At 41.2% G+C, this 19,232-nt stretch overlaps 4 protein-coding genes across 7 annotated transcripts; 2 read left to right on the plus strand and 2 right to left on the minus strand.

The window, feature by feature from the left end:
• The first annotated feature begins 518 nt into the window (after positions 1-518).
• On the plus strand, positions 519-8,248 carry LOC137733117 (uncharacterized). 2 transcript variants are annotated; one of them, XM_068472286.2, is made up of 19 exons: positions 519-1,638; positions 1,835-2,309; positions 2,836-2,923; positions 3,041-3,222; positions 3,394-3,530; positions 3,858-3,924; positions 4,148-4,319; positions 4,420-4,528; positions 4,637-4,712; positions 4,807-4,989; positions 5,081-5,241; positions 5,344-5,449; positions 5,797-6,001; positions 6,109-6,395; positions 6,577-6,698; positions 6,985-7,129; positions 7,222-7,314; positions 7,452-7,525; positions 7,754-8,248. In XM_068472286.2, exons 1-19 carry the CDS (start codon positions 638-640, stop codon positions 8,106-8,108), a joined length of 4,038 nt encoding a protein of 1,345 aa, XP_068328387.2. In that variant the 5' UTR covers positions 519-637; the 3' UTR covers positions 8,109-8,248. The 2 variants fall into 2 exon arrangements, with proteins under 2 accessions (XP_068328387.2, XP_068328380.2); XM_068472279.2 differs by having other exon boundaries at positions 525-1,638; positions 6,574-6,698.
• Positions 8,249-8,653: 405 nt separating this feature from the next.
• LOC137733133 (actin-related protein 6) lies at positions 8,654-11,344 on the minus strand. 3 transcript variants are annotated; one of them, XM_068472303.2, is made up of 8 exons: positions 10,569-11,344; positions 10,082-10,298; positions 9,926-9,989; positions 9,543-9,627; positions 9,413-9,463; positions 9,252-9,314; positions 9,038-9,173; positions 8,654-8,942 (listed from the first exon to the last, which is right to left on the minus strand). In XM_068472303.2, exons 1-7 carry the CDS (start codon positions 11,243-11,245, stop codon positions 9,047-9,049), a joined length of 1,284 nt encoding a protein of 427 aa, XP_068328404.1. In that variant the 5' UTR covers positions 11,246-11,344; the 3' UTR covers positions 8,654-8,942; positions 9,038-9,046. The 3 variants fall into 3 exon arrangements, 2 of the variants coding, with proteins under 2 accessions (XP_068328404.1, XP_068328397.1); XR_011068407.2 differs by having other exon boundaries at positions 8,654-9,173; positions 9,413-9,449; positions 10,569-11,295; XM_068472296.2 differs by having other exon boundaries at positions 8,654-9,173.
• Positions 11,345-11,534: 190 nt separating this feature from the next.
• LOC137742416 (putative clathrin assembly protein At2g25430) lies at positions 11,535-13,884 on the minus strand. The gene has a single exon (XM_068482279.2). It carries the CDS (start codon positions 13,602-13,604, stop codon positions 11,766-11,768), a length of 1,839 nt encoding a protein of 612 aa, XP_068338380.1. The 5' UTR covers positions 13,605-13,884; the 3' UTR covers positions 11,535-11,765.
• Positions 13,885-15,458: 1,574 nt separating this feature from the next.
• Positions 15,459-18,975, plus strand: LOC137732827 (BRAP2 RING ZnF UBP domain-containing protein 1). Its single transcript, XM_068472090.2, has 11 exons — positions 15,459-15,887; positions 16,220-16,328; positions 16,431-16,545; positions 16,651-16,748; positions 17,248-17,354; positions 17,500-17,752; positions 17,831-17,884; positions 18,038-18,181; positions 18,325-18,389; positions 18,473-18,527; positions 18,614-18,975. Exons 1-11 carry the CDS (start codon positions 15,577-15,579, stop codon positions 18,770-18,772), a joined length of 1,470 nt encoding a protein of 489 aa, XP_068328191.1. The 5' UTR covers positions 15,459-15,576; the 3' UTR covers positions 18,773-18,975.
• The last annotated feature ends 257 nt before the right edge of the window (positions 18,976-19,232 follow it).

A 19,232-nucleotide genomic window follows, 5' to 3' on the forward strand; every position in this document is an offset into this window, starting at 1 on the left:
GCCAACTTACTTTCAAGTACAACTACGCATGTTTCTTTTCGTGATAGTCCTTTGGCTGGTTGCCTTTGTCTAGAGCTCATTTTGCTTGATATTTATGTAATACTACCGACATGTTATTGAAACATTATAAAAAGTATTGGTGGTGCGTCCGTTCTTCAAGAACACACATCATGTACAGCGATTATGAGTACTAATGACTCAAATAAATTTAACATTTTAGAATTAAGTTTATAGCTCCCTACTAATTATGGCGGTATAAATCTCTAATTTAATCACTTGCAAAATCCGATAAGTGTGATTTTCTATCAAGTTTTCAATGTGGGTATGGGTCTTACATTCTTCAACATAATATCGGATCTTCATAATAATTAGTGTATAGTTGATTCATTTTTAGACCCTAAATTAGGGTTTGTATTGGGCGTGTCTTGTGTGTGGGTAGATAATTTAAAAATTTAAAAAAAAAAAAACTAAATGAAAAAGGTATGTTTTGACAAAAAATAAAAGAAAAAGAAAAAATATGTATATAAAAAATAAAAATAAAAAACAACGGCGAACGTTCTTCTCTCGCTGTGTCCGAAATGTCGACATACCCGCAGTCGCAGCGGTAGACGAAGAAAGTCGGACAGAAAACGGAAGAATGTCGAGCCCTAGAGCTTCGACGGGGTCTACAGTCCATGACTGCTGGGACTGCATGCTGCCGGGGCCACCCAGCCGCAACAACTTCGGATCCGCCGACCTCAGCCTCTCCGCCCTCCTCGCATTCCCCTCCGGCAGCTCCATCTCCGTCCTCGACGTTCGCTCAATGCAGCTCATCGTCACCATCCCTATGCCCCCTCCAACCCAATCTTCTTCCTCCACCTCATCCTCCCTCTCCCCTTTCGTCACCTCCGTCCGCTGGACCCCACTCCCTCTCCGCCGCGATCTCCTCTCCACCGAGCCCTCCAGCTCCCACCTCCTCCTCGCCGCAGGTGACCGCCAGGGCCGCATCGCCCTCCTTGACCTTCGCCTGAAGTCCCCGATTCTCTGGTTCGACACGGACTCCTCCCCCTCCAAACTCGCCATCCAGGACCTCGCGTGGGTCCAGGCCCGACCGGACTCCTACCTCCTTGCCTCCATCTCCGGATTCTCCTCCCTCTCACTCTACAACAGCTCCACCGGCCGATGCTTCTGGAAATACGACGCCGCGCCCGAAGTTCTCTCCTGCATCCGCCGTGATCCCTTCGATTCGCGCCATTTCTGCGTCGTCGGACTCAAAGGATTCCTGCTCTCGGTCACCGTGTTGGGCGAGACGGAATCCGATGTCATCATCAAGGAGTTTCAGATTCGGACTGACTCCACCGAGTTGCTGAAGCTGGAGAGGGACTTGGCCGGGGGAGTCTCCGGGAACTCGTCGTCGGCCTCGGCGGTGTTCCCGACCTACGCCGTGAGGTTCGCGTTCTCGCCGCAGTGGCGGCACATTATTTTCGTCACGTTCCCGCGGGAGCTGGTGGTGTTCGATTTGCAGTACGAGACGCCGCTTTTCTCCGCCACATTGCCTCGCGGCTGCGGCAAGTTTCTCGATGTGCTGCCGGATCCAAATTATGAGTTCCTCTACTGCGCTCATCTCGACGGAAAGCTCAGTACTTGGCGGCGAAAAGAGTGAGTCTTTCGAAAATTCGACTGATTGCAGCTTTTTCAATATCAATTGATCAATTGTAGGATGTAGAATGTGAAATTGGATTGGAATTTATAGGCATTTGAAACATTTTCAGGCAAAGCTTACGAAATGTTTAGATTGAAAAACCGAAATGTAGTAGTGTATTCATCTTATTATGTATATTGTTTGTATGTGCAGAGGAGGGCAGGTGCACATAATGTGTTCAATGGAAGAGCTGATGCCTTCAATTGGCACATCTGTCCCATCTCCTTTGGTGCTTGCTCTCGTCATCTCCCAATCAGATTCGACCCTCCAGAACATCGGCAAGCTTTACTCTGATGTACCTCATTCTCCTTTCCCCGATGTGGATTTCGATAATCCTTTTGATTTTTGTGATGAGCCTCTTCTTGTTTCTAAAACGCATTTGATCTCCATTTCTGATGATGGAAAAATATGGAACTGGCTGTTGACTGCTGAAGGGCTTGAAGATAATCGAAAGGATGATACAAACTTGGGTATTAGTGAAGTGCCAGTTCCTGGTACGAATACAAACATTATAGTTTCTTCTACTGGAGGACTTGACATGAAAACCGGCAAACAAATAGAAAAGATCAACGGTGGTAGAAGCCGACCTTCAAATTCTACTGTCAGCCATACAGACTTGGTACTTAAGGTTCGTTTGTAGTTTTTCCCAACTTTTAATTTTTCATGGTTAATGGCTATCACTGGATGGTTTTTGGGCTTGTGAATTTAATATAACTAACAATGGATGTGACTTGGATCACTAGATGTAATTCCCACACCCAGTCTTATTAAAAATATCTAGGTATTAGTTGGTATACGACTTTGTTGAGATCCTCAAAAGGACACACCCCCACCCGTACAATGTACACAGGCGCTATAACATATGTTTTTGATCGTTGCATGTAGTTCAGAACACAGTTGGTTTTATTTCGTGTACTATTTGTTGTACCTCGCTGTAAATTTCACTCATCTATATGTTTTTTATTTCCCATTCAGTGCATTGTTGCTTCAGTAGAAATAGGATCACAGTACTGGACTACCAGTCTTTTCTTTTCTATTTTCTTTCTGTTATATCTATAAATTCAGTTCATCCAAAATGCCATGCAACCAATCCCTGATAGCGAAGATTTGAAATTAAATTCCTGCATGCTTACAAAGCCAACTTACTGATGCAGATTAGCTTAGTTGGACAGCTTCAGCTCCTTTCTTCAGCAGTGACTATGCTGGCTGTTCCTTCACCCTCTTCAACTGCTACTCTGGGCCGTTAGTAAATCTTGTCACTAATCTACTGTATATGTTGATTTTATATTTTAAGAATATTTCTGAGTTAGCATCATTTGGGAGAAATTATGATACCATGTAAGTTGATTATGCATGAAGGTGGGGGAAACTATCCTGTTGTAGCTGTTCCATTGGTTGCTTTGGGAACTCAAAGTGGGACAGTTGACGTTGTTGATGTTTCTGCCAATGCTGTCGCTGCAAGTTTTTCTGTTCATAATGGTACTGTTAGGGGATTACGATGGCTTGGAAATTCTAGACTGGTTTCATTTTCATACAGTCAGGTAGGTTGCAGTGAATTCAAACATCACATCAATTGTTTGATTGCATCTACTAGTTGGTGATTTTATGCTCTGCATTATCCTTGATTAGTATATTTTTTGCCTTTTTTCTATCTATAAATAATCATCAATCTGTGTTGATCATAATGTGTAGCATTACCTTTGTTGATTTAGGTGAGTGAAAAATCTGGAGGTTTCATCAACAAGCTCATTGTGACCTGTGTTAGAAGTGGCCTAAATAGGCAATTCCGGGTTTTGCAAAAGCCTGAACGTGCACCCATAAGAGCCTTAAGAGCCTCTTCCTCTGGAAGGTTGACTTCAGACCTAGATTCTTTTCTTTATTTATGGTTATTTGTTAAGTCCTTTATGTCCTGTGTCATGTTTTTGGTTTTGTCAAATTTATTAAGATACTCAACTAAAAAGAAACTAGAAGTGTTCACTTTTTACTATAATTCATCGTCTTTTTATAGGTACAATATTTATAATTTTTTATGGTGAATTGCACTATTTTGATCAAGTGTTTCTAGTTTAGTGCTCTTTTTCTTCCCCCCTGCTTTCATCGGCATCAGTTGTTGTTCTTCATAACTTCCTGAGCTACACAATGTAACATTTTGCTTATGCTGTTGACGAAATGGCAGGTACCTTCTTATTTTGCTTCGTGATGCACCAGTAGAGGTTTGGGCAATGACAAAGAGTCCTATTATGGTAAATTTGATATTTTCTTTGGTTATTTCACATTCCACCTTGACATATTTCCCAGAAATTGTTTGTTTCAACTACATTAAACAGAAACTCACAGTTTTCAAAGATCAAACGACCACGAAAGCATGCCTTTTCTTATTTTATGCATTTCACAACTTTCCACGGTGGAGAGGTTAAGATTATGATTCCTCATCTTGGTATTTATTACGCTCTCTATCTCATATAGCTTAGATCATTAGCTCTTCCATTTACGGTTTTGGAATGGACCCTCCCAGCAGTCCCACGACCTGCTCAAAATAAACCCGCTACGCAATCATCAACATCATCGTCCCCCAAAGATCACTCACCTGTGGCATCAGATGGGACATCCTCTCCAACAAAGGCATCATCTGATTCCAGTGAGTTACTAGCCTTTGCTTTATATGAGTTACTTCTGTATTTGGATTGTTTAATTATTTAAATAAACAAAAATAAAGTTTATCCTTCCCTGAAATGCAGAGAGCTCAGATGGATCTCAAGATGACACTTCTGAAAGCTTTGCATTTGCACTAGCAAATGGTGCTCTAGGTGTTTTCGAGGTTCATGGGCGAAGGATCCGTGACTTCAGGTGTATTTCTACTTTCAATCTTAGCATCTGTTTACCCTCTTACGAACTAAACTAATATTTCATGTCGATAAGTTTTTCTCATAGTGGTTCTTTATTGCTGGTTTATAGACCAAAATGGCCTTCTTCTTCGTTCGTATCATCTGATGGACTAATTACTGCCATGGCTTACCGGTTGCCTCATGTAGTATGTATCACAATTTTTGTATTCTTTTCATCCAATTGGTATTCTATATCAGATTCTCAATCATTTCAAATTTCATTTCTGTAAATTATTTCAGGTTATGGGGGACAGGTCAGGAAATATTCGCTGGTGGGATGTAACTACTGGATATTCTTCTTCGTTTAACACTCATAGAGAAGGTATCCGGCGAATTAAATTCTCACCTGTTGTGCCTGGAGACCGCAGTAGGGGGCGCGTTGCTCTACTATTTTATGACAATACATTTTCAGTATTTGACCTTGTAAGTATAACAGAAATATTTATATGGTTTATTTCTCAAATGATCTTTCTTATCGTTTTTCCATAACTCTCTACATGTTTTCTAATCACAGGATTCTCCAGACCCATTAGCCAATTCTCTTTTACAGCCTCAATTTCCTGGAACCCTTGTGTTGGAACTTGATTGGTTGCCCTTGCGGACTGACAAAAACGATCCACTATTATTGTGCATAGCTGGAGCTGATAGTAGCTTTCGCCTTCTTGAGATTAATTTGTATGTTTCAAACTTTATTGAGTAATTTCCTTATGGATCAGGTTATTTAAGAATGGGGGAAAGTAGTCATTTCTGTGCTTTAATAATCTTACTCTTACGCAGAGTGGACAAAAAACTTGGTTATACCCACCAGCCCAGATCTATAAAAGAGAGGTTCCGTCCTATGCCTCTATGTTCTCCTATACTGCTTCCAACACCACATGCCTTGGTAACTATGATTTTTAATTTCCATTTTCCTTCTATTTTATTTCAAGATAGCAATATTTTATCTTATTCCACTTCTATTGATTATTAATTCAATCGTGGCCCTTGACAATTAGAATTTTATGCTCGTTCATATATGCTAATCTGCAACCTTATAGACCTAGTTCTTGTTCGGGGATTGCAAGAGAGTTGCTAACCAAAATGTTTACAAAAAATAGCAGAATCTACTGGGAAAAGTTAAGAGTAGCCCCGAATCAGTAACCACATAGCCTGCTTTATGTTTTATTGTTAAGAGAAGATAGTAGAGATTCAGTTTTGACCAACTGAAATTTATGTAATTCTTTATTACAGGCATTACGGGTGATCTTACAATTGGGTGTCAAGCCCTCTTGGTTTAATACTTGCAGTACAACTTTAGATAAGAGGCCTCACCAAATTCCAGGAACTCCTAAGTCCAATGATGATCTTCGAAGTTACCTGATCGATTTACCACCTGTTGGTGACCCTGTGGTACCAGAATTACTGCTTAAAGTCTTAGAACCTTATCGTAAAGAAGGTGGGTCCTCTGTCTTTCTTGTGATGTTTCTACTCGTGAGGAAATGTATTTAAGTATCATACTATTTTATGTTCTTTTCTATGATTATAAATGTGATATTTCCACAGGCTGCATACTGGATGATGAGAGGGCAAAATTATATGCAATGGTGGTCAACAAAGGTTTTTCTGTGAGATTTGCTTTTGCTGCTGCAATCTTTGGCGAATCCTCAGAAGCTCTTTTCTGGCTACAACTGCCTCGTGCTCTTAACCATTTGATGAATAAGATGGTAAATAAGTCTCCGCAAAAAACCCCTGCTTCAGCATCCGTTCCAGAGATTGATGATGCATCTATGCTTAATAGGATAACATCGAAAGGAAAGTCGGTGTCTGGAACAGAAAAGAAAGATGCAATGGTAAGATACATTTCAGGATAATATTTTTCTCAAATTTGGTGTACAAGGTTTAAGCTAGGTCGCTACGTTACCTCACATTTCTCCTATATCTGGTGCTCTTCAATTCTAAACTATTGTGTGATATTTCCTTTATATAAACTTTGTAACATCTCTGTACTTTATTGACTTCTATGGTTAGCAGAACGAAGGTCAGCTCAGATTAATGGCTTTTGAGCCAGAGGATTTGTGGGCAAATGCTAGTGAACGTATTCCTTGGCATGAGAAGTTGGAGGGAGAAGATGCTATTCAGAATCGTGTACATGAGTGAGTATTTCATGTCATTCTTATTTCTTAGATGTAGTTACCAACCTAACTGCTGATTATGTTTAAGCAAGAGTTGATGCTGCATATAAGCATATGTGCACGAGAAATTATACAGGAAGCCTACTTTTTGCTGAGTTCCAGTTCCATCCTTCCTATTGTCTTCTGTCTCTGGCAACATGCCAAATGCCCAAATTGCCCAGTTACTTGAACACTAACGGTTTCAAAAAGAATGCTAGATTTTCCCTGTTGGAGGTTCTTGATTTACTTTACGTTCTTGATGATGTAGGCTCGTCTCAATTGGAAACTTAGAAGCTGCGGTTAGTTTATTGCTTTCCACTCCTCCTGAGAGCAATTACTTCTCTGCAAATGCTTTACGTGCTGTTGCTCTTTCTTCTGCTGTGTCAAAGTCTCTTCTTGAACTTGCAGTCAAGGTGCGTGCTTATTTGGATCAACTCATGACATCAAATTGCATGTTGTGGCTGGAATAAGTGTCTCAGAATTTTCGATACTTTTATATTATTAGGTTGTTGCAGCCAACATGGTGAGGAATGACAGGTCGTTGTCTGGTACTCATCTTCTTTGTGCTGTGGGAAGGTATCAAGAAGCTTGTTCTCAGGTTAAGTTCAACTTTACACAAATTTACTGTAACCCCCAGTTATCTAAGATGTGAGATTTCTTTTAATATCATGCACGAAATAATGTTTTGTGTGCTGTTGTTTTTATGTACTAAGTACTATGTCATCACTTATGCAGCTACAAGATGCTGGGTGCTGGACAGATGCTGCAACTTTAGCTGCTACGCACTTGAAAGGATCCGACTATGCAAGGTTATTTACTTTCTTTTCACCATTTCTGAGGCCGCCTCTGTCATCTCCAGTTTCATCTGTATACTATAATTGATTAGCTTACTATTTTTGCCTTCCCGGTAGATTTCTGTTGATAAACTCATCAGTCATCCCCCTTTGCGGCTTGCCTTTTGGCTAAATTGCGCGATTAGTAGTCCCCTGATTTTCGTCGTTATGGTAGCTGAGTTGTGCGTGTTAATGTTCTTACAGGGTGTTGCTAAGATGGGCTTCGCATGTCCTCCGTGCTGAGCACAACATATGGAGGGCCCTCATTTTGTATGTTGCAGCTGGTGCACTACAAGAGGCACTGGCAGCACTTCGTGAGGCCCAACAACCTGACACGGCCGCTATGTTCATCCTTGCTTGCCGAGAAATTCATGCCAACTTCATCTCTGATTTAGGGAACTGTGACGATGAATCTAGTTCTTTGATCAGGGACAAGCTGCTCAACTTGCCTGGGATAGGCCCCGAGAGCGAAGACGTTATGGCAGTCAGTGAATATTACGGGCAATACCAAAGGAAACTGGTGCATCTATGCATGGACTCGCAACCATTCTCTGAATGAAGGATTGGCCCTAGTCATTGAACTTGTCCACATTTTATAGTTGCATACGTTTCGTCTTAAGTTAAATTGAAAGCAGGTTGAAGATATCCCTTCATCCCTTGTATCGTATAAAGCTCTTATTGGATTCAGGACATGAAAAATCACTATCTTGTACGCAAGTCCACCGAGAAAGATTGCTCGAAAATGTTGTAGACGTAGAAAAATTGTCATCTCAAAGCATAGGAAAATTTAATACTTTTTCAAGATGCTGGTGGCCGGCCGGAGCTCTCGTATGGATACGCTGATCTGTCAAGCCTCTACAACGGACGGCAATCCCAAAAGATTGCGTTAGTTGCGAGCGGAGGCTTTCTCTAGTCCACATCAAAAAAGCATTTTTAAGTTAAACATCTGAACAAGAGCCGTTTGATCATTTAACCTAACAGGACCTAGCGGCTCTTGTTCAGATCATGTGCAATTTCTGTAGAAAATTGTAGAGACGGCCAAAAAGATTGCTTTAGTTGTGAGCGGAGGATTTCTCGAGTGTACCTATAAAACACACATTGAAGTTACTCATCTGAACAATCGATGTTTGATCATTTAACCCGACAGGGACTAACGTCTCTTTCAAAATCATGTGCAATTTCTACAGAAAATTAGTTGCGAGCGTGCCATTGCTAGTACTCGAGGCTGCCAGGCCTGTCCTTTCCCTTTCTTAACCCATAAGGTCCATTATAACTACCGGGCGATGACCGGTGACAACATAAAGGGGGAGAGGAGCGCACTCAGCTGCATTTTCCCTCGCAGAGGCAGACTATTTGCTTGCCAAAGGTGGAGTACAAAAAGTCCCACATTTACCTGGAATATAACTCCATCGCTAATAATCTTCTCAACCAAATAGTACGTCACGGATAATTACAATGCAAGGTGAAGATGGTCTTCAGATAGCCTACCCTTCAAGATTAAAAGAATCTCTTGCGACATCGAGCAGATCCAAGCTCCTCGTACTCGGCCTTGGTGACACACATTGCTTCAAAATCCGGACTTGATGCTAAAATAGACCCTCCTCTCCAAACGCTTAGTATGGGACTGGAGAAACATGGAAAATTTTAATAAAAATGTAAGTAGGTGTCTAAACAGAGAACGGTGGATAAGGAGGAACGTTACTCTTCTTGAGGAGTTATCTTCACTGGATAGTCATCAGGAACAAGAGGCCGCAGCTCCCTCTCCCTGCAAAATATCAGTAAAGACTTCTTAAGTGTGAAAGAATGGTTTCGTATTACTTCAGGCGTTGCACAATTAAATGGAAAGTTGTGACCAGTGCATACAGTCTATCAGCTAGTCGAGGAAATAGAGTGCTTCCACCTGTTAAGAGAATGCTGCCCAACACAACTCAGACACTTTAGTAAGTATCGAAAACGAATTTCCTCATGAAAAATGTAGAGTTTAAAAGGTCACCTTTCATAAAGTACTGGCTGAAGATGTGGATGGCAGGAACTGACAGCTCGAACAATGCACTCTGCTAGTCCAGCCTGATTCATTCCTGCAGAAACAGGTCCTAGTTACTCCTTTGCATTAAGCATATAGTTTCAAAGGACTGATCACACGACATCACTTTGTATACAAACAGGTAAATAAAATATTTCCAATGCTACGCTCTACAAATATCAAGTAAAAATTCGCAAAAGTTGACCGGTAGTAATAAGTGCTAACCAACATGGAACCCAAAGAGGAGATTATAATGTTTGATTCAGCAACAAATCGTACGACGTATATGTATATGCTTCAAAAAGTAAACAAAAAGCCCAAATTGAAACAAGAAACCAGAATGTAAGACAAACCCAAATCAGCAGGATGGAAGATCATCTCCGGCACAAGGAACCTTTCATTTGTCAGGTCAAATTCCTACACGAAAACCATCAAACCACACTCAAAACCAGTAAACAAACACAAGCAGCTATCCAATTAGCTCAAAAGTAAGAAAAAAAAAAAATTACATTCTTGCTCAAATCAATCTTCTTTCGATCCACCAACTTGTCTGTAACCTCCATCTTATCCAAATCCATCTTCTTCTCCACATCTTTAAGTGTGTCGCCGTCTCTCAGAGCCAAGTATCTCTTCGCCTCATCCGGTTTCTTAACAAATCCTTTTGTGTGCGTAATGCCGTCAGGCAACACATAAGTGCACCTGAAAAGATTGTCCTTCCCATGTTTCCTAAACACCCATTTCCAAACAACAAAAGCCCTCTCAATATTTCGGATAGACGAACCAGCGGCCCACTACTAATTACACCGATCCTATCCCATTAGGGGTCAAATCACAACAGAGACGGTGTTTTATCACAAAAAAACCTCGATGTGATTAAGAAAAGCTACACACTTCAATTCACATCGTTCTATTTTTCAACACGAGATTCTTGCATTCTTCAAGAAATCCACAACCAAAATCAAACTAAATAACAAAAAATTAAGAAAAGCTACATACTTTGCAATCTGGAGGTCACGATCAACGTCCATGGAAACAAAGCAGAGCTTCTCCTTAACATCATCGATGAGAAACGTTTCGTCCATGACATTGACGGAGCGATAAGAGACGAGCTCCTTGAGGTAATTGGTCAATGCCTTGCCGCCCAAATCGATTCGCTTGGCGGCGTAGTTGATGGTGAAGTTCTGGAAGACGGGGGCGGCGTGCGTGAAGGAGAAGCCGCAGTCGACGACGAGGCTGCACTGCGCCTTAATTTCGCGGCGGCTGGCCTCGCAGAGGTGGGCGAGGGAGGGGGAGTTCGCGACGTAGAGCGCCGAGAAGTTGAAGTCCTCGAAGACGAGCTCGTCGGTGGCGCGTTGGATGGAGGGGAGGGCGAAGAGGGGCTCCGTCAGGAGGAGGGAGGATTGGGCCGGGTTGACCCGGAGGAGGGAGGAGAAGAGGTTGGCCCAAATCTCGCGCTGGAGGTCCGGGTTAATTAGGTAGCCGCGGTCGATTGGGCGGCGGACGGCGGCGGAGGTGAGGTCCATGGGCTCGGTGGGGGAGGGGTGGACCCATTTCTTGGAGGAGAGCGGGCGGTAGACGCAGTTGGGTATGATGGCGGAGGGGTCGCGCTCGCCGCCGATCCCGGCTTTGATTAGGCCGCCGCCGTTGTCTAAGACGACGACATTTTGATGCATGTTCAGGTAGAGGGAGGCTGTGAGGGAGTGTCTGGCGAGTGTGTGCGCGCGACCCGCATCATAGGCTTTTAATTATTTTGTGAAAAATTTAATAATATCTTCGTTAAATTGTCATGTGAACGATCACGTGATTACTATTTTAAAGGTATTTTTGTCAAACTAACCCCTTCAGTTGACGAGGATATTAATTGTCTAAACATCAGTGAAATGTCCTACATGAATTTTAAGGTTATGGTGCGATAAAAAAGTAACAAAATTGTAGACTGTATCCCAAGTCACATACGCATACTTGAAGACCCAAATTTGCTCTCAATATATAATCTCGAACCATGTATGTTATCACTGCATGCAAGTGCAGGAATAAGCACAAGGGCTAGGAACTAAAAACAGATGTAAAATCTTCCCAAAAGAAAGTAACACAAGAAGGTATCTGCAACAGCAAGCTTATTCCAAAAACTGTAAATACTGGTATAGGTATTTGCACTACGGGAGGAGCAAATTGCTCAAGGGTCATCCAATGTCAATAGGGCGCGTAGTAGTACCCTCCCGGCTGAGGCATCATCGGTTGAGGACCGCCAGAAATCTTGGCCAAACCCAATTGCCCTTGCATCCCATCTCTTCTATATTGCTGCCAAAGCAGTTGTTCCTGTGAAAGCAAGTGTTGCTTCCTCTCTATGTCTGCTATCTGCACATATGAAGGAGGCGGCACTGTGAGGGAGGCGGCAAATGGATCCTGCTGCCCCACTGTGTGGACAGTCCCATCTGGGGCGGGCAGAGCAAGCACCTGCTTAGCAGCCTTGCCTGCCCCGGGCATTGCCACGCTACTTGCACTCCCACCACTCAACTGTGAGGTGCTCACATGTTGCCTCACAGCGCCCTGATCATACATGCCATTCAATAGCAAAGAATCAAAACCACCAGCCAAGTCAGCCTTCTGTTTCGACAAATTACTTGCCGTCTCCACCAATGCCAATTCCCAGTCTGCTTTACCACTCTCAGCAGCCGGTGTCTGCCAAGCCGACGTCACTACAGGCTCTCCGTTTGATGGGAATGCTTCCCAGGAACCATTTGTATTAGTACTAGTAGGCTGTCCAGAGAACAAAGCCAAAGCAAATTTATTTCCTTGCTCATCAGCTGTGATTCCTTCATCCCTCAAATTCACCAAATCCTCCGTCACAGGCTGAGGCTGCGAAGGCTTAGGCCGGGCTTCAGGTGGCGGGGGAGGAGCAGTGTAATTCTCCGGCGGAGGAAGAGCCTTAACCTCATAATTCACATCCTCCTTCGCCTCCTCATCAACCCGAACATTCTCATCCCTATTTCTCTCAGGACTCTTTGGCCTACTTGTCTTCCCCTTCAAGAAACCCTCAAGTGAAGTCAAAAGCTGATCAGTTATTCTCTGCACCTCAGGATACTCAGATGAACGCGCAATCCCCATGTCCTTACACCAACCATAAAACCCCACAAGCTCATCAATCATCTTTGCTGCATTGACATAAGCATCGAAAGCCTTGAGGCAATCTGCATACTCCATCTCAGTAAACTTATCCAACAACACTCTCAATGCCTCACATATCTCAACATACAGCCTAAAACTCTCCTTCACAACCTCGTATAGCGCAACGATCACCAACCTACTACTCTTCGCAGCACCTGCAGGCTTACAACCCAAAATTCGATCAAGAACCCTCAACAAGTCATTCAACCTTCCCAACACCCTCTCCGGCTGCATTTCCATCACCGGTGTACTATCCTTACTCTCTCTTCTCTTCTCTCTCTCCAATGCCCGATCACTTTGATAATTTTCGTACTCAAATTCCCTCCTTTCCTCTCGATTCGTTCTCTCCCTCTCTTGATCGAATCCACCACTACCCTCCCTACCTCTCGATTTCCTCTCATAAACCTCAAATTCCACCTTCTCCTCAAGATACATAGCATACAGCCTCACAAACCCCGCATGATCCCAAGAACCGGAATGCGCCTCGTCACGAAAACCCGACAAATTCAAAACCCTCAACCCTCTGCGACTCGCGGACACAATCTCCTCCTCAAAAGAAGGGTGCCCATCAACCAAAACCCTATGAACAAGCATAAGGGCCTTGAGAGCCACAATCCAGTTGTGGGTTTTGCTCAAACGCTTCGACACAGTCGCCACCGCCGCCGTTACGTATCCGCGCGAGTAGGAGGTTAGATTTATGATCTCCCTTATGTACTTTTCGTCGGCCGGGTCCTCGTCGTGCGTGGTGGCCTTAACCACCAGAACTTCCAGGTCCGGCGCTATGCTTCCGGCCACTTTCGCCAGGCTAATGCTCGTCTGGTCCTTCACCGCCCCAATCGCCTTGCGAATCGTGCTCGACGCCATTGATGAATTCGATTGAATCCAATAATCAACAAGAAAAGGCGTTTATCAGTAATTTTACCTCTGCTCTGTTCAGAGCTGCAGAGGAGCCGATCGAGGTTGTAGAAGATGAAGGGAGATATATTTTGACTTGGGTCGCCACCGTAGACGGTGGATATCGAGTCCGTACGATCGGAATCGCACAACGGAGCTGAGCTGCTAAAGCAGAGAGGGAGCACGATTCAGAAGAGTCTTTGTTGCACTCTTTTCGCTTTGCTGCGAAAGCGCGTAATCTAAAAGATTAAACCCTTTACTTAATTACGTGGTTAATATTAAAACGATTGTAGACGGCATTTGACGGATTGTAGACGGCATTTGACGGATTGCCGACTTTCTCTCCAACGTTGAATCTTCAAATGCAATGTGAATGTAACGGAAACTTTCTTGCAACACATCCGTCTAATAAATATTTATCATGTGTTTAAAATAGAGTTTTTATCAAATATAGTAAAAAAGTTAACTTTTAAAAATGTCAATTTTTATAAATTTTTTAAATATATCCAAAATTTCACTTAAATAGACACAAATATCTTCAAATTTAACAATTAGATAAATTAAAGATTTTTTAGCTACCGTCGCCTCAAGTTCCGGTCCACTCTCACCTTCGCTACTACACTCCACCACCACAACCCTATCACCTTCGACCCCCTCATCACCGACATTGAGCGCCGCTGCAATTACCGCAAGTGAGAGAAACAGAATCATGCCTTCAACGTCTTTTTTCTTACTAATATCATTTTTAGTTTTAAATATAAAAATAGTTTTTAAAGTTAATCCACATGTCGTTATATGATTGTATTTGTGAGACCCACGTGGCGCCACATCATTACACTAATAAAGCAATTGACAGATTTTTCACGAAAAGAAAACTAAAATGATCGTGATGGACAAATTCTAAGAAAGACTAAAATAATTCACGATAGACAAATTCAAAAACACTACTATTGATTATCATTAATTGTTAAGGACCAAATTAAAAAGTTATGCCAATGTCACGAATTATTTTGGCTAAAAAACCTTTAATTTATTTGATTGTTAAATTTGAGGGTATTTGTGTCTATTTAGGTGGAATTTTAGATATATTTGAAAGATTTTATAAAAAGTGATATTTTTTAAATTAAGGGTTAATTTTTAACTATATTTGATAAATAGTCAAAATACACATAAGACGTCCAGTAAAAACTTGCCATGTAGATCCATTTGAACTACTTGTATCGTAAAGTAATTAATATGTTGCTAAGTATCTAAATGTTTTTTTTGATCTTAAATGATATTTTTTCACGCATTAATTTTATTTTTTTATACAAACGATATTTTACATTAATCTATACTTAAGCAAAAATAAAAGAGTTTGGATGAAAAAAGGGAAAGTTTGAATAGACGGTGCTATGAGTTGGACATAAAGACAATGATCACCACGACAATAAACTTACAGCTATTCCGTTTTAGTTTTGCCCATCTTTTAGAAGGAATTTCATTTTAGTAAATACGTATATAGGAAAAAAAGGAACTCAACAATTTTTTGTCAGGGAAAATATCTCCAATATGAGGAATGGATCACAAGTACCAAAATTATGCAAAATGCGATGTTACTTTATTTTGGTAAAATTCACAAAATAATTAGTTTTTTGGGTAATATTCAAAATTATTTTAATTTATTGGGATTCAAATTTAATTGTAAATATAAATAATAAGTTTGTGATCAAATTTTTTTTTTCTTGTAAATAACTCATTATATTATAAATAGCTAGGTAATGAATAGAAAATATTAATAATAACTCGGAAAAGGGATTTCTCCAAAACAAAAAAAAAGAAAAAAAACTGGGAAAAAGGAAACCGCCTCTTTCTTCCCGCGAATACCAGCAGCTTGTTAATTTAGTCGCATTTTCTCTCTTTTTTCCCCGAACCGGGTCGACTCAGGTAGCCCGCAACCACAATGTTCATCCTCCGAGTTCACTCAGTGGACACCAACCACCCTCTCAGCCTCGAAGACGCAGACTTCACCGCCGTCACAACTTCCAAGGCCACCGCTGCGGCTCAATCAAACCCTAAAACCACCCCCAAATTCAGCGAGCGAAAAGGCATCGTCCACCTGTTTCGGAAAATCAGACAGTCGTCGCTGCCGAGCACTGCCTCTCGATCCCCCATGCTCTTCGTCGTTGCCGTTCCCAACTACCTCTCCTTCGACGACTTCATCCGCTTTTGTGGGTCCCACGTCGACCATGTCATCGAACTCGTCTTCATCAGGTAGAAATTTTGAATCTTTCGATTTGGGGTTGTGCATTTGGTTGCTTGATCAAACCCCTGAATTGGGTTTCTGAAGAAATTGAGGAAATGGCAAACTTTGGGTTTTGTTTGCAAGAAATGTGGATGGTATTTTGCTTACATTGATAATTTCAAGAATATAAGTTAAGTGAATTGAAAAGAAATGAAGAGTTGTTATTTGAGCTACAAATCTAAATGATCAATACTTTGGACTGAAGCGAAATCTTTGCTTGACATTTAAGTTTCGTTATGTTGTGTTTTTGTTTGATTAGTCATCGAACAAGTCTGATTTAGTGTTTGCTTCATTGGATTAGGAACGACGGAATGGAGGATCGGTACAGTGTTTTGATTGAATGTAAGAGTCAGGACGCAGCTGGTGAATTTTATAGCATTTTTAATGGGAGGAAATATTCGCCCGGAGAGGTAATGAGGTTTGTCTTTATGGTGGTTTGGTTTCGTGCATGATCTATCTTATACAGCTTGAGCTTATGTCTGTTCTATATCCTTTGTTTGATATTTTTTCAGGCTGAGGTGTGCCATATCTTGTTTTTGGATTCTGTGGACTACACAGAATCAGAAGAAATAGCTGGGACTCCCGAGAAAGAATTTACTGAGTTACCTTCTTGCCCAGTTTGTCTTGGTGAGTCACCATTTTCCGTGGGGTGTGGGGAGCTGTTCTGTTTTCATTTTTTTTCCCAGAAGTATAGTGCTTGTGCCGATATTTATACTTTTGTTTGAATGTTAGAGAGATTGGATGCAGACACTGGCGGAATAGCGAGTACCCTTTGTGACCATTCATTTCAATGTCCCTGCATTTCGAAATGGACTTATTTATCTTGTCAGGTGAGTTGGTTCTTTGTTCCAATATTTTTTTACTTGTTGAGTTAGAGATCTTGGTTAAGAGCATTGTTGAATGCACTAATAACTATTCGTTATTACTTGTATGTACTGCTATTCTTTTATCAGTTGACCTTCAAGATTTCACAGATTGTCTAACACTTACTGGCTAACCAAAAGGTGATGTTGGGAGGTTACAGGGTCAGTTTTGTTACCATCCCACTCAATGTAGCCATTTTCTTATGGATACTTTTCAGATTTTTTGAAATCCCTTAGTTCATATCCCATCTTGTTGTACTGTAATAGTGATAAACACAGGAAGAACCAAACCTAACCCCCTTTTGGGTAGACAAATGGATAGCTTAAAATATTTCTGTCCAACGATTATGGTCTTGGGTTTATGAACTTCAGCTTGAATTGCCATTGGCTTCTTGATAACTTTGATATGGTTATTGTCTTGGGTTTATGAAGAATGGTTCCTGAATTGATATTTGTGTGCCACCAGGTGTGCCGACTTTGTCAGCAGCAGGATGAAAAACCAGCTTGCTCTGTCTGTGGAATTTCAGTGAATCCCTGGATTTGCATAATTTGTGGTTTTGTAGGATGTGGAAGGTAAACCTGGTGTATTGTTCTTTCTTCTTTGGTTATTTCTGTCTTCAAAGCAAGAAAGCAACGTAGCTCTTTACTTGATCAGATATGGCGTTGTCTTGTTTAACTTTATTGTGCACAGAAAATTATTGATTGTTACTTTTTTCAGATATACTGAAGGCCATGCTGTTAACCACTGGAAGGATACGCAACATTGCTATTCTCTTGAGTTGGACAGGCAGCAGATCTGGGATTATGTTGGTGATGCTTATGTTCACCGCCTGAACCAATCGAAAGTTGATGGAAAAATAATAAATGATACAGATTCTCTTTGTATGTCACTGGAAGAGGCTTGTGACGGTTGTGAATGTAGTGCTGATTCTGGAATTGGTGGAGCCCTCTATAGTAGCAAAGTTGACACTGTATGTACTCTAGCTAGCGCTATCCGTAATTTTTCGTTTTCTTATTTGCATAACTGATTAGATGATGTGCTACAACAGATTGTAGACGAGTATAACCGACTTGTTGCCAGTCAGCTTGAGAATCAAAGACAAGTAAGGCTGTCGCTAAACGCCACTTAACCTGTTCTCTGTGTTTTTACTTTTGCATCTACCTAATGCGGCTGTTGATCTCATTAGAATTGTTTTTACTTCCAATCATATGCTTTAATCTTTTCCTCTCGTCTGTTTTTGCTTCTTTAAATTCAGTATTATGAATCTCTACTTATGGAGGCCAAAAGTAAAAAGGAAAGTACTATTTCAGAAGCAGTGGAGAAGGCTGTAAATTCGAAGATGCAGGATTTGCAAGCCAAACTGGAGAAATATCTTGAAGAAAAAAATGCTGTTGCAGATGTGAGTTCGTAAATGTCCTTCTCTTGAACGTTACTTTTACTTTGGGTTTCCACGGTTATTACTATGTTGAGTTAAATCACTTTTTTTTATTTCCGACAGTCAATTTTATTTTTGTCGTGCTTGCTTTTGGGTTTGTTGCTTAGATCAATCGTAATCTCATCAAGGACCAAGAAACCTGGCGCAGAAAGTTGAAGGAAATCGATGAGAGGTACATATTAGTTTGCGATAATAAGTGGCAGTGAATTCTTCCGTATTGGTATCCTCCGTGATTCAAACTCTGTGTTCTTTTAGGGAAGCTGCATCGCTGAGTTTAAGAGAGGAAAAGATAGTCGATTTGGAAGAACAGGTATTGCAATTACAAGTTTCTGCTAGTTTGCAAGCGTTCTGAAGTAGTGTTGGGTTCGTAACCAGTTTAAATGATGGTTGTTGCAGATTAGAGATTTTACGGTCTATATTCAGGCCCAAAAAACACTTAATGACATGACGGACTCGGACAGCATAAAAGGAGGAACAGTCTTGCCTGTACCTTCAAAGCAATCTTCTCCTGCTAACTCTAGAAGACACTCCAAATCTGGCCGAAGACGGAACTAGAAGATAGCAATCGACAAGCCGTGTATAGCAGTTGAATGCATGTTCAGTAGATTTGAATCGTTTAGCGATTTCAGCTGTGAATAACAACAATTGTGTTTTTCTTTCTTTTCTTCTAGTTATTTTCTGAATCTTTGATAGCATCTAACGTAAAAGTTTGAACATTTTGGCTAATAAAAGCGCTATATAAAGAAGCATTTGCCTGACGATTCTTTTAAAAAGTACTTCCAAGTGCTTTCCTTGGGGGAAACACTCTGGATTTTAATGAAATATTTAACATGTTTATTGTAGAAGCACTTGATTTTTAGTAAAAAGATTCAGCGTGTTTATTCTTTATAGTAAAAGGCTAAAAACACTTGTAACAAAAGCACTTGCGAGCAAAATTGCTCAGAGAGTGCTGTCATAAGCGAGTCAATTAGACTACTACGCAATGGGGAATAAGCACTTTTGTTTCAGTTGAAAT

The sequence above is a fragment of the Pyrus communis genome, chromosome 15 (genome assembly GCF_041283825.1).
Source record: "Pyrus communis isolate YQ-2024b chromosome 15, ASM4128382v1, whole genome shotgun sequence".
Lineage (NCBI taxonomy): Eukaryota > Viridiplantae > Streptophyta > Magnoliopsida > Rosales > Rosaceae > Pyrus > Pyrus communis.